General features: G+C 35.9%; 2 protein-coding genes across 5 annotated transcripts in view; one reads left to right on the top strand and one right to left on the bottom strand.

The window, feature by feature from the left end:
• The window catches only part of ACSS3 (acyl-CoA synthetase short chain family member 3), a 98,516-nt gene extending 85,307 nt beyond the window's left edge, over nt 1-13,209 (top strand). Inside the window, exons 16-17 of one of the 4 annotated variants that reach the window (XM_053977178.1) lie at nt 6,891-7,037; nt 13,148-13,209. In XM_053977178.1, coding sequence (XP_053833153.1) covers nt 6,891-7,037; nt 13,148-13,195 — 195 coding nt within the window. In that variant the 3' untranslated portion in view covers nt 13,196-13,209. Of the gene's footprint in view, nt 1-6,890; nt 7,187-8,664; nt 8,757-13,147 lie in introns of those variants that run through there. The other 3 variants (XM_053977179.1, XM_053977177.1, XM_053977176.1) reach the window with 3 other exon arrangements.
• PPFIA2 (PTPRF interacting protein alpha 2) overlaps nt 1-24,600 on the bottom strand; it is a 309,903-nt gene that overhangs the window by 7,224 nt on the left and 278,079 nt on the right. Inside the window, exons 23-30 of the mRNA XM_053977182.1 lie at nt 13,630-13,711; nt 8,714-8,914; nt 6,644-6,706; nt 5,217-5,246; nt 3,533-3,708; nt 2,587-2,684; nt 669-844; nt 501-569 (exon numbers count right to left, since the gene is read on the bottom strand). Of these exons, the coding sequence (XP_053833157.1) occupies nt 501-569; nt 669-844; nt 2,587-2,684; nt 3,533-3,708; nt 5,217-5,246; nt 6,644-6,706; nt 8,714-8,914; nt 13,630-13,711 (895 nt within the window). The remainder of the gene's footprint in view (nt 1-500; nt 570-668; nt 845-2,586; nt 2,685-3,532; nt 3,709-5,216; nt 5,247-6,643; nt 6,707-8,713; nt 8,915-13,629; nt 13,712-24,600) is intronic.

The following is a 24,600-nucleotide window of genomic DNA, read 5'->3' as shown; positions in this document are numbered from 1 at the left end:
AAGATAAATAATTTCCATAGGTGGATTTAAGATTCCTCTTCCCAGATAAGTGCCCCAAATCACACTCTATTAATATTGATTAACTTTGAAGAACTTAGAAGAAAAAAAAACAATAAAGAACAAACTGAAAAATCTACTTTTTTTCTTTATTTTTAAAAAAGTTGTAAGTGTCCTAAAGAATAAATTGCACAGGCATCCCAGCCACACACATCCCCCACCACCTGCTCTGTCCAGCAAAACTTCCACTCCATTCTGCATGTCTCCTCTCTGGAAGATGTTCATCTTAAAGTAAGAGTGCAGTGTCAAATTTAGCATCTGAGATGACACAAATACGTAGCCAAGCTGAGGTTACTTGAAAAACCTTGATGGGTATTCCTAATTTTTTTTTAAGCTGTAACTGACTCTTTAACAATGTGAAAATTAACATGTCTTCATGCATTGAACTGAATTTTAATGTTTTACTATGATATTTTATAAATACTGAAAATAAAATTAATTACTTCCTCAAGTCGTCTTTCAGTTCCTAGTGCTAAAAGGTTGTTGTATTCTCTCTCAAGGATCTGCCGTGCCTAGAGATACCAAAGTAAAAAAATTAAAATGGTTGAAGATGAATAAAAGGTAATAATGGGTACAGATTAATTAACCAGAAGTAGCATAAGCAAGTTTACCTGTGTGTTTTGTGTTGGAATCTGTAATAATAAAGCTAAACTGCTGTAGTCAAAATTTTCATCCAGTGCTATAAGTGAACCATGTACACCACTTTCTAGAATATTGTTTGCATATTCTCGGAGGCCAATGGCTTGTATCCAGCGTATGACTCGATCATTGCTCCATACCAGCACATCTGTAAGGACATAACACCAGATCAGTCTCCTGATACCTTGAGAACTTCCAAATTGTACAGGTGCATGTGTGTAGCTGTGCATGCACTGTGGATGCCTTACTGCTTTATTTCACACATAAGGAATGCCAGTGCTATTCATATAGCTTTAGTACGTCCTATTCAAAAACTCTATGTGATGAATTATCTTCAAGTAATAATGTTTCCAAAGGAGAAGTCCCTGCTTCCAGAGGGGATCTCCATAATGCAATTCCTCCCACTTCCTATATATACCTTTTCAATTTGTAGGCAAGATTTTACAGTGCAAAGGCACTGGAGAAGTATCCATTCCTCAAGGCTTCACTTGTCAGTTTTGTATGAAACGTTTTGAGAGTTGTGTCAGCACCTATCACATACTAACATGCCATAAAGTAAACTATTAGTTCACAATTGTAGAGACAAACTATTTTTAGTACAGGAAGCTGGCAGTTCCTGAAGTCCATACCGACTATAAAGTTAAGGCAACAAAATGAGCTACAATCCTCATTTCTGAGGATTTGGCTACTCTGAAAAAGTATCCTGCCCTTCCTGTAAGATAAAAAAAAAGTTACTTATACTGATCTTTAGAGTGGGAGACAAAGTACTGAGTTTTCTTTACTAAGTGATGAGGCTTATTCCTGAACCTTTACAAGTCCAGCTGCTGTGGCTGTTCTGGGAGCAGGATTTCTCCATTGCCTGGCTGAGAGCATCTTGCTTTTTGGGAACAGGATCAGCTGAAACACAGTGGGAGGCAGAGACCAAATCCCACCTGGGACCATGAATAACTGACACATGCACAACAAGGTGAAGGAGGCTATGAATTATTACTCTTGTCCTAGCAGGAAGTAGCACTGAAGCCACAGCAGAATTTGAGACCAATATTCAATTCTCCTATGTCAGTCTCCAGCTAGACCCACTTGGGCTGACTGGCACTGATGCCTGCATGTCCAAGGCAAAGTCTTGGCATTAGTGCATGCCTTGAGCAAATGCACACTGTCACTGTAGCCCTTCAACTTTTTTTTTTTGGCCCTTCTAATAGCATTGTCCTTAAGAAGTGCTAACTGCTGTAGTCACTACAGCTGGAAAAGCTCAAAGGAATCAAAGGATTAATTTCTGATAGTGGAAAAAACCCCAGCCACCCTAATTGTTATATATAAAAAGAACCATGCGGTGAGCCTGCAACTGTTCTAGAGAGCTTTACACAGAAAAAAAATCTTCAGAATCAGCAGTGAAATAAGACCAGTTTTGTTAGGAACTATTCTTATGTACCAATCAACTGCCTCAGTGGTCAACCCTCCAAGCAGCATTTTCTGATACATTCTGACATAAAAAATCAAAGGCAAAGGTTTTCAAAAGCTGGGGCATAGTATTAGGGTCCAGAGTGCTCCCATTTTTTAGTGTTGCTCCCAGCACATCCCCCTGAGCTGCACACTGTTTGGCCTTCTGCTTCCGAGCCTGAAAGAGGTTCAGGTAAGATCCATATCCAAAATTCAATTTAGCAAAATGTATGTGTGAAACCACCATTCAGAATTGCAGCCCCAATTTAGCAAAGTACTTAACTGTGCCTATTTTAAGGAGATAGGATTTGTTCTGAAGAAAGATAGACTTCAGTTAGTTTTGCTTAAAGCACATGCTTAAATGCTTTGCATAATGGCATGACAATGGGTTAACCGTGTCAAGCTTCAAAAGAAGAAACATTCCCAGTATTCATTCCCAGGAACTATCACCTTTTATTTCATGCTGACTCATTTCTCTTCGCTTTTCCAGTTCTTTTCTATCATAATTCAACCTCTTTAAACACATGATTCCATATTGCAAGCTTGTTCTGTTATTTAAAGAGAAACATTTACAGAGTTAATAAAGATAATTTTGAAGATGGGAACATATGTAGGATGTATTTCCTGCACTTCACATGAGGTGTTTCATAGTACCCATGTATGAAGTCTTGAGAACAGAGGGGAGAGCAAAACCAGTAAAAAAACTCCATAGACTTCAGGAATGAAATGGAAAAAAACAAAATGAGTATGTCTTAGCATGTTTTAGCATAAGAAACCCAAAACATTAAAAGTAAAAGACCTGAAAAGGTCAGCCCTTGCGAGCCGTGAAATGTTTTGTCAAATCAGGCTTTTAAAAAGTGACAAATCAGACAGTATATTAAAAAGAAATCCACTTCTTGTCACATAAATCTTGTTCTCCCTTAAGTTTAAATGCCTTTATTTCCATATTTCCAATTAGGTTCCTAGCTATATCTCTCAGTAACCCAACAACTGTCAAATTGCTTGTATTGTTAACAGCTTTTATGTGCTACACACAATAGCTTTTCATTATTATGAGATCTCAGGGCTTTGAAGCCTAGTCTAACACTTTCTGATACTTCACACCACTTAAATTATTACTGTTTCTGTATTGTCAAGAGTCTATTGATATAGTAATGGTTCCCTGCTCATTACGAAATTTATCTGTACCAGTATCTTGGTTTTTAGAGACATAATTGCAATGTGGTTGCTATTACTAAAGAAATCTCTCTCAATTCAGATTTCTAATAGTCAGCCCTCTCTTTTCTGTATGTGTTTCCACACCAAAACAACAGAAAGTGTTTTTATTCTGTTCAGAACTGAGCACTAGAGCAGACACATAAGCATTTTGATGGGTGTAGTCTTTATGCCAACATACCGATGAAAACTATCCACCATTTTTAGGTGCACACGCAGATCTTTCTTTGTCAGGTGGTCTAACATCCTTGCATCTACCAGGCATTCCATAAAATAACTTCGGTATTGAGGTAAACCCAGGCTGGGGAGCCATTCGTTACCTATCCATTCATGGTTCATATCACCATAAGCCAGGGTCTACAGAGAGAAAAAAATGGAAAGGGGGAAAAATTCTTGAGTGTTTTCAAGACTGCACCACAAATTGAAAACAAAATGTGTCTAAAAGAAAAAAAATTATGTTAAAAAAAATTATGTCTAAAAAAAATTTGTAATTCTGGTTTGGCTTTGTTTTAACACTGGAAGAGGGAGCCACTGTGAGATATTTGTTACAGATAGCAGTTTTGCCTGTTGTGTCTTGTTTTCTTATGTAATTTTTTTTTCAATTTTGAGTTTTAAATGCAAGCAGACTTGTTAAACAATCAAAATACGTGTGTTTAATAATCATACTTGCTTTCAATTGACCTTCTAGAATATTTATGCCAGGCAAACCCTGAACTGTAAACTGGTAATACAAACATGGCTCCAGATAATCCACTGAGGCTTGTTTCTGTTTGTGGCGAGAAGAATTTCATAAATAAAGTCTAATGATACTTCATGGCTACACACCTGAAGTCCTTTAGAGACTAAAAGTTAATTTCAATGGTTTGGCACTCAGGCTTACATTTAAATTAGATATTTTCAGCTGTGAACAGTTTAAACCCAAATCCATCATATGCGGAGCTCAAGAAATTAATCAAGATAGGAGCAAACCAGGTTCCTCCTAGAAACTAATACTCAGGCTTCATTGTTCAGCTAATATTTCACTAGGGTGAGGAAGGGACTATATGAAAAAGCCATGCATATGAAGCTACTTTTATATGAGTTGCCTTATTAAGATGCAAAATAGATTTTTACATCTCACTGTTGTTAATTATTTTGTATTACAAAACAGAGGACAAGAATGGAGAACTAATAAATTGCAAGATTTAAACTTCCACAACAGGATCATGCTCAGGATCATTGTCAAGCCCAACTGTCTGGTTTTGTTTTAATGTCCTAAACAAATGAGTAACACAATTAAAGCTGGATGGATATATTATCTGTGAGGGAAAATATACTCCCCTTATATCTAATTCTTGTGAGATTCTGAAGAGAAAAGGAATTTTATCAGTAAAAATAGCAAGATTGTGTAAGTGTGCATAAATTAGAGAAAAAAAATTTAAAACCGGCAGTTCTAAATAAATAGTACAATAGTATTTGTAGACTGATAACTTGCGTGTGACTTATACAATTGTTCTAAAAAAAAATCAGTGTAGTTTTAGAAAAGTTAGCTCTCAAATTCATGGCACATTTAACTGTCCTATTTTGAAAAACGAGGAAAATGCTTACTCTCTAAAACTCTTAACACAGTTTTAGATGGGAAATAGGATATGTCTCTGGAATGTAATAATTTCTTTTGTGAAAAATATTCACAACATAGGTACCTATTTCAGCTTTACCTAAAAAACTGTCCAGAGAATATACTCTTTGAGAAGAACTATAAAATATGTAAATCATAGTTCAATAATTGAGATACTGTCACAATATTATATTCCACTATGCATATTGATGCACCCAATTACATCATTATCAATTCCAGTTTAAAAAAGTCACTTGAATGATCATACCTGAGCCCAACTGCCTTCTTCAGACTCTTTCTGTATTATCAGCAGGAAGCAATTAGTAAAGCAGGTAAAAGGAGAACAAAAATTAGTTATAAAAAGTTGTGATTTTCATATGCATGTTAATGAAAATGAAAATATACACATTAAGTGCACGAATAAAATAACTCTGGCCAGTGGCAATGTCCTGGGCTAAACTACCTAAAAAATTATAAGACCAAAACCATAAAATGTAGCTGAGTTTTCAAGATAGAGAATCATTATATCTTGGTGAAATTTTACAACATTATTTAAACACTCTTCACAGTTTCACAATTAAAACACAATTATTTACTAAAAAATTTGGGCATTAGGGATGTAGTTTTTTGTTTCTAGTTTGATTTTGAAACATTAACAATAAAAAATGTCTTCTTGAGAATTTATTGTAAAGGAGCTTTTTACGTAACATTTTTTTATGGAAAAAATATATTTTTTCTGGCTGGCCAGTTAAACAGAATCGACTCTACATCTTGTTGGTTTGGTGCTGTTATATTTGCATTTATCTTTATCAACAATAAAAAAACTGGAAATTAGTTCAGTTTGAAAAAAAAAATTATGAGAATTGGCTTCCTTACTACTAATGAGAAAACTTTAAATACTATAACAAGCATAAACTTTAAAGAAATAATTTCCTTATTGCATCAAAATTTAGCTCCAGAACCTCTCCCACCATTTATGGATTGGGCTGACTATAAAGTTTGCCAAACTGCAGATCATTTTTTTCAGAGATCTCACTGGAACATTGTAACATGTTTCATAAGTACATTTATGGAGTTAAGATATAATATTAACAACCAAAACCTAAAATAACATATATTCCAAATTGGAAAAAAAAAAAAAAAAAAGGTCTTACTTTAATGTTAAGGGAGAGGTTTGACAAAAATCAATAAATAAATGACACTCTCCATGCACCTGAAATCAAAGATTATTTAATACCCAAGTATGGAGAAGAAAGACTCAGCATTAATGAAAACATGAAGTTGTTTAATGGACCATTTTCAAGCCTTTTCTTATTTCTTTATATGTCAGCAAATACAAAACATGATTTACAAGAAGCAGGAGTAAATTACAGGGGAAATGTTGCACCTGTAACCATGACAATTTCATTTCATTAAATGAGCTTTCACAGTGGCACTGAAACTATTATATATTCTAAAAGTCCAATACTGGTATTAGGGTCACACAATTTTTGTGATGGCAATACCATTTGTAAATTCTTTTGCTGAAAGATTACATAACTGTTCTTTAAATTCAATTTCCTTACTCCCTGCAGCTTTTTAATGGCATGCTTTGGGACACATCCTACAGAAGATATGACACCTGTATTAAAGCAGGATCAGGCCTATCCTCTTTTGAGCACTAAAATAATTTTAAGTTGAAGTGGAATGACTAACCGTTTTAGCTGGAGCAGCAAGATTTTCCATTTCTTCATGGGTCACCCAAACATTGCCTGAGGGCTACAGACAAGGCCCGAAGGAAGGCAGGTGTGGGATCCACATTAGGTAAGCAGAGGTAAAGAAGAAAGGCAGCAGCACTCTAAGTTATCAGCGCATCACCATCAGCACAACCACGTTCTTGCCTCTACAGAGCTGCAACTAGAGACAGCTTTAGACAAACTTGGTTTGTATGTTTCATTTGCAGCTTCTGAACAGATGTGATGGAGTATTACAACTAGAACTGATGGATGAAATCTGGCAGAGCACTGCCACAAAGGAAAGAATAATAATTAAAGCTGCATTTCATAAACAACTGGCAAATGCAACCTTTAGCTCACAGCTCTTTGCGCAGGTAAGCTTCAGCTCCCAAAGATTTTCCTGCCTAAATATTCTGCACAAGTCACATGCTCATATTGTAATCTAAATAATTAATACTTCTCCCATGTTTCTGTAAATCAAAATATCATGATAATTCACTTCTAAAACTATTCCTCCTCATCCTATTGTTTTTCATCAAATGATTACTAGGACAATGAGGAGGGTCAGGGAGGGAGCATGTGCTATGTTTTTCGGAGACCTGAGATAAATTAACTCCTTTCCTGAGAAAGAGGGGAAGCAGAAAGACTGGAGACTCAGAAATTTATATTCAAGGGCAGAGCACCTTTGTGTGCACACAGTTACTCAGAATTAAAAAAACAAGGCAAAAGTATTCTCAATGTTTTTAGCTTGAACATAATATTCTCTCTTTATGCTTCATAAGTGTAAATGCTTTTATGCTTTGAAATATCCTCTTGTGATTTTAAAATAAAAATAATTTTGTGTAGTAATTCAAACATCATATTGAGTCATTACTACTTTACTTTATTAAAATCCATTACAATTCATAATATTACCATGGTAATGACTCACTTTCAGGGAAGAAAGTATCAGACAGTGAACTACAATGAACATGAGCAACATGAATATAAAAGGACAATCAATAGCAATATTATTGCTGTTGCCCAGTTACTTATATAGCTCACAAAGGTACCTGAATTCTAAATTCCACAAAAAGATTCTCCATAAATTCAATGAAGACAAAATATTAAAAAATATAAATATTATTAACATAATCATTATTACTGCCTTTCTAGTAGAAATCTGAGCTACACTACTTGAGTAGTAGTCTTTGTTCTTCACTTCTATGCCATGTTTGCCATCTGATCAAACCTCTTTTTTGTTAGTCTCCGTTGCTTCTTGCATTGCCATTACCATCAGTATTAAAACTTCCCTTTTGTTATCTTGTTTCTTTTTGTCCTCATCAGTTTAGCCTATTTTCCCTGCTTTTTGTATACAGCATATTCATTCTTACTCTGCCCTGATCTATTTCCTTGCTCTTTTTGATATATTCCCCCTTCTTTTCAGACTTGTATCCTGTGTATCTTTACATGCTTCTGTCCTTTCTGCCACCACTTTCTCTTCCTTCCTCACTGAATGCACAAGCTCCACTTCCACTTTCCAGATGCTCCCCTCACACTTCCAATCACTGCTTCTCTTAAAAGCATGAAGAACCTGAAGCCAGCTGACTTGTATTAGATAACATTTGAAAGGGTCAAAAAGGGGGAATGGAAACAAGACTCAAAAGGGCTGTGTTCCTACATGACCTCTCCCAAAACCTGCCTGCCCTCCACCCCAAAAAAAGAAATAGAGAACAATAAACAAAGAAGAGAAACACAATCTGATTAGGCTGGTACAGATGATTTGGCAAAAGGCAAAAATAAAGGCAAAATTACAAATAAGATGCTTGATACTGATTTGGATAACACCAAGGATAATCGAAACAATGACTTAAAAAAATAGTATCTGATAAAAGAAAAACATCAGCAATCAATAAGCAAGTGATGAACAGGTAGTTCTGAGTCTTTATTAGACGGTTTTCACTGATTGTGAAGTGTGTGTTATCATAGAGCCACTCTTGTACTACAGAAGTTTTTCTGCAGACTCCTGTAGGTTGAAGTGGGAAGAAAAAGTTAGCTGAACAGGACTCACTGTTCTGGATGTTGGAGGTGCTGATGGACTTGTCAATGATACCATCTCCTGGATTGCTAATCGGAGTTTTAGGCGATGAAGAGGATTGCTGATTCCAATTTCTCTTTGAATCTCAGTATCAGACAAAGCAGACATGATAGCTCCACTCTTCACATTGGCGCGGCAGGCAGCGACATACCAGGCTGGCATCCCTAGCCAGAGCTGTCAAGAAAAAGGACATTTCATCCAAAGCACTGCTTCATCTCTCAAATGAAATTACAGTCATAAGAATATCCTGAGTTGGAAGGGGTTCATTAGCATAATCAAGTCCAACTCTTGGCTCTGCACAGAACAGCCTCAAGGATCACATCATGTGCCAAAAGCATTGTCCAAAAGCTTCTTAAACTGTCAGACTTGGTGTCATGACCACTAATAATCAATTAATTAATGACCAATAATAAACAATTAATTGTCAGGACACCTATCAGTCTGAATAAGCACGATAGCACACACAAATGAGTATGAATATCATAGTCATTAATAAAAATTGTTTCAGAACCTTTGAAATTGCCATGATTTCATGTGAATTCTTTTTGCTTTTACTGTAATCAGAACTTTAAAGCAAGGCATGCTTTGAATTCTTTTTAGAGCTGCCTCCATCCTCAGGGCTACTCCTTTTCCAGGTTTTAATGACCAAGTACTGGCACAAGTCAGTGTTACTGCCTACCTGATAATCTTATGTACAGAAAATCATCTAAGAGGAATTAAATATTTTTTTCACTTTTGTACTAAAATGGCTTTCTCTTTTTTAACATGGTGTACTCAAGGGGCACAATCTTACATTTCTCAGCTTTTATCTTCTGAGTAGAAATTAACCAAGCCCAGTTCAAATAATCACCCTATCAAGGACAGACTTTACAGCAAATATGGGAACACTCCTGGAGAAGCTGGCAGCCCACGGCTTGGACAAGAGCACTCTTCGCTGGGTTAGGAACTGGCTGGATGGCCAGGTCCAGAGAGTGGTGGTGAACCAGTGGTGTCCCTCAGGGGTCTGTGCTGGGGCCAGTTCTGTTTAATATTTTTATAGACGATATGGATGAGGGCATTGAGTCCTTCATTAGTAAATTTGCAGACAACACTAAGCTGGGAGCTTGTGTTGATCTATTGGAAGGTAGGAGGACTCTGCAGAGAGACTTAGATCGGTTGGACGGATGGGCAGAGTCCAACAGCATGAAGTTTAATAAGTCTAAGTGCCGAGTTCTACATTTTGGCCACAAAAATTCCCTACAACGTTACAAACTGGGGACAGTGTGGCTGGACAGTGTTCAGGCGGAAAGGGACCTGGGGGTGCTGGTTGACAGCTGGTTGAATACGAGCCAGCAGTGTGCCCTGGTGGCCAAGAAGGCCAATGGCATCCTGGCCTGCATTAGGAATAGTGTGACCAGCAGGAGTAGGGAGGTCATTCTTCCCCTGTACGCGGTGCTGGTGAGACCGCATCTTGAGTACTGTGTCCAGTTCTGGGCCCCTCAGTTTAGGAAGGACATTGAGATGCTTGAGCACATCCAGAGAAGGGCAACAAGGCTGGTGAGGGGCTTGGAACACAAGCCCTATGAGGAACGTTTGAAGGAACTGGGGTTGTTTAGCCTGGAGAAAAGGAGGCTTAGAGGTGACCTTATTGCTCGCTACAACTTCCTAAAGGGAGGTTGTAGACAGGTGGGGGTTGGTCTCTTCTACTGGGCAGCAACTGACAGAACAAGAAGACACAGTCTCAAGCTATGTCAGGGGAGGTACAGGTTGGATATTAGGATAAAATTTTTCACCGAAAGAATAATAAAGCACTGGAATTGTCTTCCCAGAGAAGTGGTAGAATCACCATCTCTGGATGTGTTTAAAAAAAGACTGGACATGGCACTTGATGCTATAGGGTAGTTGAGGTGTTAGGGCATAGGTTGGACTTGATGATCTTGGAGGTCTCTTCCAACCTCATTATTCTGTGATTCTGTATGTTGTCCCATCCCAGCTAGGAATACTAGTTACAAGGTGCCACAAAATGTGAGCACAGCTCCATCACCTATGGATTTAGAAGATATGTACTTATATGCTTTTCCTCTCCTTATGTTAGTCTTACTAGCCCAGGCCAGGAACAGCCCCTTTCTTCACTACTTGTTCTTTCCTTGTAAGAGGACCTACTGAGTGTGAATTATTCTTGTTTTTCTCAGCTTTCTCATCTTATGCTGTGTCATTAATACGACTGCCAGTGTCTACAGCTGTTTTTTCCCAAAGGAGGTAATTTCATATCATGCATGTGGGGTTTTTAATCATGGTATGAAGTACATTATGCATAGCAAAGCCTGTAAGAAGAACATAACCAGTGAATGCCATAATCACTACGATATCAGGGATAACATAACAAAGACCTAGCTAGGTGCATCTCAAACAGACCATCAGAATTAGCTGATTCCATTGGTTGTCTTTGTTTTTTCTCTTAATAAAGGCTTACTAAAAGAGGACACAAGGTCAAGGAAATAAGGAAATTCACAAAAAAATCTGGAAAGCAGCAATGAATTGAAAGGATTTTCATTACATTTGACACAGCAGGGGGAAGAAGTGTGTGATTATTAAGAGGTTTATACTTTATCTAGGAGATATTTCCATAAAAGACAGCTGTTAGGTCACTTTTACATCACAGGGAAATCAGACTTGACTGTCAGGTTGCAAAAGGCTCAGTCAAGCTTTGAGTTCTGAAGTATCACAGAGATTGAGAAATTACTGCGTTGTTTGAATAAGTCCTTCCCACTGATGGAATTTGATACTACCCTCCATCGAATGCTAGTCTGAACCTCAAAAACATGATCTGATTCCAACAAACTGTTACAAAATACAAAGTTTCATGAAGGAAAAAACCAAAAAGCAAAACCCAAAAATTATGTAGATAACACCCATCTGCACCTAAATGGCCATGAAAAACCATGCATAGCTTTAAAATTTATTTCATCACCTCATTTATTTTGACATTAATTTTTTTTCACACATGCACTTGAAAAGCAGAAATGCATAAACACTGCAGAAATAGATTAAAGTGTTTGCTGCTCATTAGGTAAATTATTTCTATAACAAAATAAGTAAATTCTTTAAAAAATTAACTCTCAAGCAGAAAATGATGTTAGATGAACAGTCTCTAAAAAGAGAACGCAGAAATAATTCTAGACAGAGAAGTCAGATATCAAGATCAATATACTTTTGCAGAATTAAGAAAACACAAAATTCTTAAAATATTTCTCAACTATGTCTGTGCTACATACAAAAACAAGAATAAATGCTAAGGCTGAAAAGCCCTGTAACATTTGAAAATTTCACAATATATGTCTTAATTTTGAGTCTTTTTCTCCTTTAATATTTACTTCTTTAGTTGAAGTGACACTATTTTTCTTTAGGAGAGTATGAAATGCACTGATACTCACTGAATAAACACACTACTCCTATCCTCATATATTTTTGCCATCAGTATTCAATCTGCACTGACTATTGTGACATAAACTTCCTGTTGAGCTCTCCTGTGCTGCTGTCATCATATTCCCCAAGAACTTCATAGATCTGGATTTCTCTTTACAGCCCCATTCTTAGACAGTGGGAAGTATATCCTATTTTTCAGAAAAGAATCAGGGGGGAAAAAAAAGTAAGGCTTAACTTGTCAAAAACTGCTTGAAACTGCAGATCTCCTTGAAAGATGAGGGTATTGGTATGCAAAAATTATAGACTTTTGTATGTTCATGTCTCCAACAAATCAGCCTTTCCTGTAATACTAAATATTTCTGACTGATATAAATCCGGTTACAGTCATATGAAAAAGGAAAGTAGTGGCCGAATTAAGGATTGTTCCATATTAACAGATATTTTTTGGGAATTAGGATATAATCCTATTTTCCAAGATCATATACAAATGCTTGTATTGACTTCCTGAAGTTTTAATTTTGTATTTTTCATTAGGTACCTTCAGCAATGCCAATGTGAAGCAGAAATTTTGTGGACATTAGCTGCTTTCATTTCTCATCTTTCATTTATTCACTAGCATATTTCTGTCAAAGGTTTGGAGAGGGATCTCTTTTTTCCATTGAAGAGGAAAACTTTCCAAGGTCTAACTGATGATCAATGGATGATAGCTAGAGCAGGCAGGAGAAAAGTTGTGAATAGGTAGAGATGCTTGGTATAGTAAGGAATAGACTTGCTCCTTGAGCCAACAGAGTTTGTATCTGCAGTGAAGTGTTACAGCCTTGCCATGTAAAAGTGACTGTGGATTTGTATAAGAACATTCTTACTTTCTGCGGCCTTCTCCCCTCAGCATCTGTGGTTTTTTTTTAGTAGGTCCTTCACCTAAAACATTGATTACTTTGTCAAAATTGATGACAGCTTTGCTGAATGTTTCTTCTTCTTGATTTCCAAACCCCATTTATTTAGGTCCTCCAAATAAAGGACAGCTCTCTGCACATTGGATTTCAGATATGAAGGCACTGCCTGTCAAATCAGAGAGATTTCAACCTGGATCTCCTATGCTACAGGTGGAAATAGTGGGAGGAATGCTTTTTTCCCCATTATAATTTTAAATGCAGAAAGCTACAAATACTTCACATTTATTTAAAATTAGCACATCATTCTACATAACATGTCTGTGTAGTTTCTAGACATTTAGAGACTGAGTAATTAAAGGATTTAAAAACTTTTGGGTTCAAGAACATTCTTCATCTCGCTGTGTTAATTGTCTTACTTTTTTCAGCTCTAGTCTCTATACCATCCAGTGTCAAAACCCACGTAGTGCTGATGGCACAGTGCACAGGGGAGAGGAAGAGGCTGTAACAGTCTCTTTTAAGATTTGTAAGGGCAAGCACACAGAAGCAGTCTACAAACATGACTCATATTTTCAAGTTTTGGCCAACACTTACCTCTAGCCAGGCAACCACCGTTGGTCCATCCCACTGCGCAAAAGGCAAACCTTTTCTCCGAGCCTCTTCCAGAAGTTCATGTCTAAAAGTGGATCAAGAAATAGTAAATATGTGCAATTATGTTTTGGGACAAAAAGATGCAACTCTGCCTTTTTGTGAAGGGTAATAACAGTGAAACACAATGACAGGCATAGAAAAAGCACAGAACACACCAGTTAACAATACAGCTCTTTCTCCTGTTGAATGTACTCTCAATCTATTCCCAATTCTTCATTTTTTCTGACATCCTTTTAAACATCTAACATACAAAAGATGAGGTTTCTGTCTCTTCTTTAGCCAAAGCAATAAAAAAATCGGTATACCCTATAATAAAGGGCTATAAAAACAGACGTTGGTGAAGAGAAAACTGAGGGACTCCTGAGACTAACTTAGCTCTGGTCTGGTAAGGACTCAGTAAGGCCCAGAACTGGCAACTTCTAGACATGAACTAAGCATGGATGTAATGCAGCTGGATCTAAGAGGTGTTTTCTGTTTGAAACACTAAACCAGCTGTACCAGCTATGCACAGAGCTAGTGTCTATGCAGCACAGCTATTTTGTTCTTTAAATATGCCATCTCTGGCTATTTAAGAGTTGACTGTATCTTTGGTAGTTCCATGTTTGGATCTTTTAAATTATTGATTATATATAAAAGAATTTTATATGGTTTACTGATGTATATTTTTATAATTATAGAATTGATGTGATTTCTCAATTTTATATATATACTAGATATCTTTCTATTGAGTTGATCAAATACCAATCCAGCTCCTGTATCTGCAGTTTTTCTGGATTACAACTGGTGTATATGTAAAACATCATTCTCAAAGCCTAACTGATACTTTTAATATGGCTGCATTAAATATTTGGTATAGTTATGTATAAACTAGTCATCCAGACTACCAGGAAAATGCTCTATATTAAAAACATTCAGCTATTACACCAGACATTTCCACTGTGGTGGTGGTGTAGAAAAAGCAGTCCTTCAAATGTCTTTTTTTTCCTGGTATTTAACAGTGTGTTTTCAGCTACCTCCCACTGAGCAAAACACAAAAGAATGCTCTCTGCAACAAGCTGTGGTGAAAAACAAATTAGACAAGGACTATGCTAATGTAGTATTAAAATTTGCTTACATTCCCAAATAACAAGAAAATCTTGGAATTATGGCTTCAAGTTTTTTCTGTCCTCTTTTATAACTACAGCCTTTGTGGTTCAGTAATCCCTTGACAATTTGTCACTGCTTTAGCAGCCTTTCAAATATGTGTACTATAAAATCACAGCAGATAAAAGCAATGGGGTGATCTTACTTGTAAGGAGGGGTCCTCTGGGGATTTTTGCATTGCCAAGGGGCCACACAGTGAATTTGGCTTCAGCAGAAAACAAAACTCAAATAAGAGAGAGACTTTGCATACAGGTTTAAATCCCTGTCTCTGAATATTTATAGAAAGCAAGCTGCTTTATTTTCTGAGTTTATGCTGTACTAATATGTAATATTACAAATACTTGACAGCATTACTGAAATTGATACAGCTTCTCCTCCCACACAGCCTTTGCAGCAGCCCTTTCCTTTGTCACTCAGACATCCCAAGCCACTGTGGAGCTATCCTTGATTTCTGTGAAAGCATAACCCTCAGTAAAACAAGAAGTCGCTCTCTGGGTACACAAACACCCTGTTACCTTCAGCAGCCGATGGGGATGCAGGAATGCCATATTCCCAGGAGATAAGTAGTGAATGCCTATGAAAGGTATTCACCTGTCTGCTTAGGAGAGCAGAATTAAGGCATGGCCACACTTGGCCATATCCCAGCTACCTGTGGATGAGGTATTTAGGTTGCAGCCTTCCCTCAGGGTTAGTTCTGCAGGTGCTACAGTGGTGCTGTACCTCCCTCAGATGCTACAACAGGACTGCAGGACTCCTGCTGCTACTGGGTCTGAGAGCTGGCATGGCTGTCCTTTGGGACACATAAGGTTTCATGAATGCCCCTGCCTCACCTGGCCACTTTTGGTATCCCATGGCAGAGCATGGACTGCACAAAATCCTATACAATGTGCTCCTTCCCTACAACCAGCCCAAGCCCGGGGAGCAGCCCCTTCTGCAGCTGGGAGTGCATCCCTGGAGGAACCTGATCACAGAGTTTCTCTTATCTGCAGTATTCTCTTAAATTATCCCAGCTGAAAGAGCAGGGCTGGTTAACATGTTAAGTAGAAAAGGAGATTGTGGCTTTGAGGGTCACTGGCCTTCTTTGCTTGTGTTGGTCTCCTGCTCCAAGCAGGAGAGCAGCAGCACGTGGACTACAAGGAGGTAGGAAGGAATTCTTGGCCTCTTGGATTTGGTGTTAAATCTCTGCGTGGCTTCGAGAACTGAGATGCCTGAAGAAGAGGCACTGGCACTTTAAGGTCTCACTTCCATGAAAAACTCAGTTCCTTTATACTGGAATTACAAAGCACATCTTTCTACGGAGCCTTCTGTGACTTTGCAACTTTAGTACCAGCCCAATGCTTGGTGTGGAGGCTTACAATTACTCCAGTGAATCTCAAACCAATACATTCTCTCAGAGCGGGAAAGCACTTCTGTTACTTCAGAAGTAGTTTGGCTCATAGAGCTAAAGGAAAATAGAGCTGTGGTTACTAATTTAAGCTCAAGAAAATGGGGACAGGCCAGAAATGAGATGCCATATATATATATATATATATATATATATATAAAATGTGCTCTAGCCAAAGCCTTAATTTGATAAACGTAATCCAAATGGTCTTTGCATGTAGAAGGAAATTGCTCTGAATTGAAAATACTCTTAGTATAAAGATGAAAATCCTGTACTCAGACATGCACATGAATCATAGCCATCATAAGGGTTGTGCATCACTCATTGATACAGAAGAATAGTAAAAGGACTTTTATAATATTTTCTTGCCTTAAAATGAATTTAATGCTTAAAAACTTATAATTTCTTCCTCAGATGATTCTTATGAACAGCACTGCAATATTAAAGTTTATTGAAATTATAATTTACTTTTGGAATATTAGTCTTTGACTACTTCTTAATAGAAACTAGGAAATCTGTGAAACCTGAACCTTCAAGCCTTCAAACCTGAACCTCTATAAGCCAAAACTAAACCCAGAATTTCTATTTTTTGACTAAGAGATAGATTCTTTAGTTGGAAGTCAGTGAAAACTCTAATGAATGGTGTGTTTTGGGTCTTTTTTGGTAATATGAACTAGCACTATAGAAAAAAAATCCACTCTTTCATTAAGTTAAAAGTATCATGTAGGAAAAAATATGCACTGTTTTGACCAATTGTGTAAATCACTTGAAAAATGAATCCAGCGACCTGCCTGTTTTGGAATAGAAAACAATATTTTAGAATGGACAGGATGTTGTCTACAGTTGTCCTTTTGGGACAATCACTGGCTTCCTGAAAACAGAAGAACCCCAAGCAAAATATTGGTAACTGCAGTTCAATTTTCCTTGCAGAAACCTACAGTTGATCACAGGAGGAAGAAGGGACAAATACCGTAAAGCTTATCACTCCCTCTTCCCTTCATTACAAATACATGGTTTGGGGGATCATGAAAAGCATTTTACAGACAGTCAAATTTAGAAGGTTCTTTGCAGGGGAATGGGGGATTTTCCCCTCCTCAGACTTTGTCAGTAGAGTGCTCCATGTTACAATGTGTCCATTGGAGAGGAGGAAGGGAATTAAAATGCAATTATTTCCATGCTTGCTTAGGTTTTTGGCAGCATATGAAAACAAGATGATAAGGAAAAATTGACATTAATTAGGCATTACTAGAAATTATATTATTTTGCAGATGGGGGTTTAGACCACTTACTACCACTGGAATGAATTCCAAATTAAAGCCATATTTTAAAACATAACATTATTACTGCTAAAGAATAAAATCCTCTTCCTGGAGGTATTATGGGAGTAACTGGAATACGCTATTTAAAATATATCATTACTCTGAGACTGTTTTTTTTTAAGTCTGGAAATTTCATGAACATCAACTGTTTAACATCAATCCAAATTTGAGAAATACTTTGTGTGTTTTAGGGAGCACAACAGAAAATGACCTGTTTTCATATTTTTATTAAAGACAGTAAAGAAAAGTTTCACAGAATGTCAAGTTGTGTTATGAAGCTGTGTGTTGGAGAAGCAGAATTGCCTCTCTAGCACTGATTTCTGATTAATCCTCCCCAAAATGACTAGCTAAAGACACTGTTAACACTGAGCCATATGCCTCAGTGCTACTCATCCATGAGCCAGGTACAACTAACTGCCCAGATCAACCTAAAAGCCTGAGAGCACAACTGTTTCATAACATGGGGACTTCTGAATGCTTCATTAATCCCTTGGACAGGAGAAGTACATGGAAGCAATAGGAAGGCAGAAAAAATGAGTGAAATTGTTACTATCCTGCAAATCTACTTCATACATATTCTCTCATACCAGGGAAATTCTAGCTCTATATCAGCAGCTGTCATCAATTCATTGCATAAAGCCCAGTGAACTTTATTACAAACCTGAATAGTCTTTAAATAGAATTTGTGTAGGAAGTTAATGCTATCTTGACAAAGTGTGTCATTCAGTGGCATTCAATTTTCTTCATGAAGACAAGGCTGCCCCCCATGAAGCAAACAAGCAATGACAGTTTAGGATTTCTAATACACATAATGCAAACACTCTGTGCAATACACGACATCCAGACATTGCCTTGATGAAATGTAAACAATATTTAAACACAGATCTTCATATTTCTGCAAGTAATAGGATTTACTCTGATATCTAATAGGGTTCATGTGAAAAGATTTCAAGGATATTATACTGCATTAAATATCTCTTAATTAAAACATAATATAAATGTGAGATAAATTGAAAAGGAGTCACAGTGAAGTCAAAAGCCAGATCATGTTTGTAAAACACAAGCAGAATTGATTTAAAAATTTGGCTAATGGGTAATTTAGACTGTGAAATGGCCTTTTGTCACAGACATTGTCTCAAAGAGAAAACAGATTGAAGTTTTTACCTAGCAGGTCCTCTGATTATGAACTGACATTATTATGGTTATTGTTATCAGCAACATTAAAATGTTTCATTTACAACAAAGTACTATACATGATAGGTTTATAGAAGATAACCAGACAGAAAAGACAGACCAAATATACTGCATTTATCTGAGTAATCCTATGATTTCAAGGTAAGAGTAAACACATCTGCTGCTTGAAATCTAACATACATTCAAAGTTTGAAAAAAAACCAGGAAACAGGATTTCTAATGAATTAAACTGGAATTAGATTTTGTCCTTCCTATTGTCATTTGCTAAATATTTAAGACATGCCAGAATCCTGTAACTCAGAACATTGCATGAAAAAATAAGAATTGAATTTGTATACGCTAATAATACATAATAAAAATATCAAGTCACATTTTATATATATATGTATTTTCCGCAAGACTATAAATTGATTTAAAGTAGGAAGTGGAGTGGGAGGTTGGGGAGAGACTCAAGAGTTTATATTGCCACACAATGCAGATTTAATTGACTCTGAAAGGATCCAACTGACTTAAAGACTGCACTAATTAAAAACTATGCCAGATCCTGTTTGAACTTTGACACTTATGTGATCTGGATTTTAAATTATTTGAAACCCTCATTCTCCTTTCTGATATCAAATATCAGGTCAGACTGTAAACAATGGACAAAATTCAATCTCCAATATTTTACAATTTAATTTTAAGGAGTTTTCAGAAAAAAATGATTGAAATACAGAAATCAAGATGCAAGTAATAAACAGAATATTTTAAAATCTACAGAATAAGGAAGTATAAATTCCACAGTATCCTAGATGAAAGAATAACAGTGCTGTGGATATTCCATGTTAGGTGTATATTTAAGCTGTATGCAAACTGAAGGGCAGCATTATTTTTTTTCTGATGATATTTATTAGGCTAAGTGAAGCACATTCAGGAATGGATAAGACAGACCCTGACAAAAAGATCTTCAGATGGCTAGTATTGAAAACCAAATAAAACAGCTGTGAAATAAGCAGACGTGCATAATACATAGTCTTGCAATCTTGTGTGTATTGTACTGCGTTAGAGACCCTCAGTGTTTCCAGGCTGATCAAATGTTATAAAATCTATTTTTATAAAGCAATTTCATAATCACATATTCTAAATTAATGTGGTTGCCCTTGTTCAAAATTAAGTTCTGTGCCCTTTCACCTACTGAAATTTCCTCCTTAAGTCTGCAAATTCTTATTCAAGAAGAAATAGCATTTCTACAATAGATCAAAGAAGAGATGAAGATTTTCAACTTGATATCGAGTTAATTACAAAAAACCAAGACAAACAAGAAAATGAACTGGTGAAAGAGAAAACAGTAAAATTACATGCACAAATAAAATATTTCTGCATATATGTTTGCTTTGAAACAGCATGAGTGTTCAAACAGAAAAAAAAAATTGTGTATTCTGTGAGTCTTTTGTGATTCAATTAAACAGAATTTATGCCTTAACTGCATTTGTTAAACTCATAACTTTTCCCACTGACTTTAACTCTTAAATGTCTTTGTGATTCTGGAATTTAGACCTCCCAAAATGTGTTTATTAAAAAAAAAAAAAAAAAAAAAAGACAGAAGTTATCTCCAAGTAATTAACTGATTCTGTCAAGCACTTCAGGAGCAAGACCTGACCTAAATTTGTGTATGCTTTCAAGGTTTACTGTTATTCTGAATACTTTGAAAGCTTTCATTTTTTTGCATGGATTCAGTTTCAGTTTTCTGAATGGATTCATTACATAAGATTCACGGAAAACCAAAAAAAAGCAGGAATAAAACATAGAAAATAAACATAGTGCTGAAGATTAGTATGTTCAGCAACCATGGCATTTTAACTTACCCAGGTATGCTTTTCATGACATGAAGAGAGATGAATGGGAAAAAAAAGCACATAAATGTTAATGAACATATAGTAGTCCATAAAAATTAAATAGTATGATAGATAAAATAATATCACCATTATAACTACAGAAATCTTTGTAACTGGTCTTTCAATGATTTAGAAAAATTAAGTGCTCTTGTGGGGAGCAGATGAAATTGTCAAAATGAGATTTTCATTAAACTCATGCTGGCTATTTATTAGGAACCACTCAGCACAGCACATCTTCCATCAACAATACATATTCATGCCAAAGATCTGTAAACACAGCAAATGTGGAGTAGGTTTTCAAATCAAAGCTTATTGCTTAGATTTGAGTAATTTCATAAGGGCTTTTGTGTAACCCCAAAAGTAATGAAAATCCCAAACCTGTGGTTTTAACCAAATTACCACAGATACACAGTAAAATTGAGTGGACTACATACCAAGGTTTACTTGTCTATTTGCACTTTAATAATATTTTAGCAAAATATCTCATAGTAATCAAAAATTACCTAGAATTGGTTGTAAAATTTTAATTTTACAGTTTTAATATGAATGAGGTATGTTTTAATTTCAGCAGTCATACTAACACTATATCAGTAGCAACAGTGGTATGAATTACTTGCCCTCTAGGTAACCTCTTATTGCCAATACAATAGGTACAGTATATAGAGGAGAAAGTAGGATTTCTGTAGTCATTGCTGATAATAAACTTTCTACATCATCCATTAATTGCCATCATAAAAAAGAAAATTATAGGCCTGAATGAAACCCAGACACCTCAAAATATTGTATTTATATTTACAAATTATTTACAGAGATCTAGAAATGCTTGGTAGATATAGTTGTAATAAATATGAGATGAGAAAACTTTCCTGCATTCAACTAAGAAGAGGTTGCAGACATTTCAGTCAGTTCAGAAGGGCACTGTTTTTGAGGACTTCAAATTTGCTTTCATGTGTGGAAGGTCAGCAAAACAGCTGGGAGAGAGGAGAGAAAGTGCGACACAGAAAAGCAGATGGAAACAAATGACAAATTTATACACAAGAAATTTAAGACAGGAAGATTAAGGAAGGGAAGGACAGAAAGGTATGTAATATAAGTAAAGTACTAGGGAACTATTAAAAAAATTACCAAATCTGATGAAAGTAGCACTAGAATTGAATATGCATTCATGATTCATTCTCATTTTCTACTGAGCTAATTGTAAAGACTGATGTGATCACTTTGCTGAAAAAGGTTTTAATTTTGAGCCTTCTGCAGTATATTGAAGCAGAACTGTTGTTTGTTACATTTTCCACTGAGTACTCCTTTGGGTATGTGTAGAGAGAAACTGGGGGATTGATTAGAATGCAAGTAATTTTCTTGTAGTTTTAATGAGCTGGCAGTTTGCAGTCACCTGGGGATAATTTATGTGACCTGAAGGCCATTATAGGAGTAGAAGATCAAGGGGCGTTCTGTCACTCCCTGAGCATCTTGTTGGAGAATAATAAAATACAGCAGGGAAAAATGGACTTTTAAATCTAGGTTTTACCTTTATTTTTACAGTGTGTGGTTTTTTTTTTTTTTTTTGTTTGTTTGTTTTTTTGGTCTGTTTTTGGTTTTTTTTTTTTTTGTCATAAGGCAAATTTATCACCATTTTATTACATTTTCCTTAGACATATTAATATAAGAGTTGTGTAGAATTTTTTTACTCTGTTGTGTTTTACCCATTCTTCCTTTAAATCCTAATTCTACAGTTAATCTGATAGGATATTTACATGCGCCGGAAAGACTTGTTTAGAAAGCCAGCTGCATGCTTCAGGGTATAAGCTTATATTTATCCAGAAGTTCCAAATAGCAATGGATAGACTTACACATGTAGATAAGATAGAGACTAGAGCCTAAGGGGTTTATGTTTGATTAAAAAGTTGCAATTTTCTGATACAAATATTCTTTTATGAGGAAAAGAATTTTAAAAACTTGGCAAAGGAGAAAAATAATATATATTTTTAAAGTATTATTTAAAAAATAAAATATTTTAAAAATATGAGTTAGATATAGAAAAAAATATGTTGTATCATCTTTTCCATCATCAGAATAATCTAAGTAAGGTTTAATAATCCTCTGCAAAATAAATACCCATTTATCTTTATATTTGTAATGCTAAAAAGGCTCCAAGTATTAGTGTAAGAACAAGACACATTTTTAATGTTGCAAAAGCTTTGACTGACTAATGATTTGAAAGTGTTCCAGTTAAAATATTTGCTAAAGGAATTAAGTTTAAAAATAAAGTTCATCTTTATGTGTCTCCAAGACTAGACACTAATCCAGCCAAGAGAAAACCACACTGCACATAGCAAACAATCCTAAACTGCATATCAGAATACTGAACACCTCCCCTTCCTTCACCAGATTGGGAAAACAGAAACAAATTTTGCTAGAAAGGGAGGAAAAACTAAAGATCAGTCTAAAAGCTACTAACAACATCTGTTATTTTTTCATAGATAAGATAGGAAGGAATGAAATTAACTTCAAAACTTAAATTTTCCTGAAGATTCAGAAAATAAAAGATTGGGGGTGAAAAAACATTGTATTCCTAAGAGCTACATCAAAAAATAAATTGCATATGTTTAGGATACTATGGTGCTTAATAAGCATTAAGTATATAGGAACATTAGGTGGATGGCACAGAAAAACACCCTAATTAATCCAATTGGATTAATTTTCTAAAATGTGTGCAATTAAAAAAATCATTAGAAACAGCTATTTGCATACTGCAGAGGACAGAAATTATTTGTAGTCACAAATTCTAATTGCACTTGCACACATGAAACCTAATTAATTAACCTAATTAAAGGGGCATCATGTGGATTCAAGAGCAATTACACAATAACTGCAGTGTTTCAAACAAAATAGTCCACAATATTCCACAAAATAGTCTGCCTAAATATTTTTTCAAGTTGCTTGTTGACAGAGATCTAAAACTTGGATTTGTCCATTAAAAAAATGGAAGTCTGTTTATCAAGTGAAGTTATCAACATTTATCATTCTTTCTTTCCCCCTAAGTAGAAAGAGAACCAATCCAACATGCTCTTCTGTCCATGTGATGTTCCTGCTGTTTAACATGTACATCACAGTAATCAGCTGAGACTTTACAGCATTGCAATTCTCTCTGCAAAGTTAATTATAAGGCTATGAATACTAAGAATTTATTTTTTACATATGAGAATTGCTTAGGTCTTGATTTTACAAGGGTTTTTTCATGTATGTAAGCACATATGCATGTCCTGGCACATCAATGCTCTTCTGCAACGCACTTGAAGCCAGGAAACTGTATCAGGCAAACAAAAACCTGTAGCTGTGGAGTAAATCCCCCCAAAAGAAGGTCCTTGGGAAAGAATGGTTTACTTTGATTTTCCTTGGAAAACATAAACCTCACATCTTAAGCTTGTTTTGGAAATACAGAATTAATAGATTCTTGTCCAGAGTTAAATCAAACAAAAAAAGAAGAAAAAAATGAGGCTAAAGTGCTCCTCTTGACTCATATAAATAAACTGGGGGATTTATCAGCTTCTGGACTTGGGTCCTGCCATCATGATCCAGAATGGCTGGCTTGCATGTGGATTCTTTTTCAGGGATTTTTGTAATAAGTTGTACAAAATATACAATTATAAAATAATTTGCCTTTGGATTGCTGCAAAAAGGATGGGCACAAGCCAATCTCCCACTGTACTAGCAGCATCCACAACGTCAAACCCACCTCTGAGTGGCAATCCAGGACTACAGAGCACTTAAATGCCTCTCAAACCTTGCCTTATGGTGGTGCTTTAGAGGGGCTACAGTCAGTACATCCTGTGAAATGTCAGTGACTATGTTTAATTATTACACACTTTCATGCAACATATGATATGTATATATCTTGTGTTTCTTCAGAGACACTTATTTTCTGCTACTTTGCATATTGTTGCAGATCAAATCAAACATTACATTTGAGAAGGGTTCCTGGCCTTTGGAGCTGTAGTGCACA

The sequence above is a fragment of the Vidua macroura genome, chromosome 5, assembly GCF_024509145.1.
Source record: "Vidua macroura isolate BioBank_ID:100142 chromosome 5, ASM2450914v1, whole genome shotgun sequence".
Classification (NCBI taxonomy): Eukaryota; Metazoa; Chordata; class Aves; order Passeriformes; family Viduidae; genus Vidua; species Vidua macroura.
Note: the sequence above shows the minus strand (reverse complement) of the source record. Positions and strands in the feature narration are given on the sequence as shown.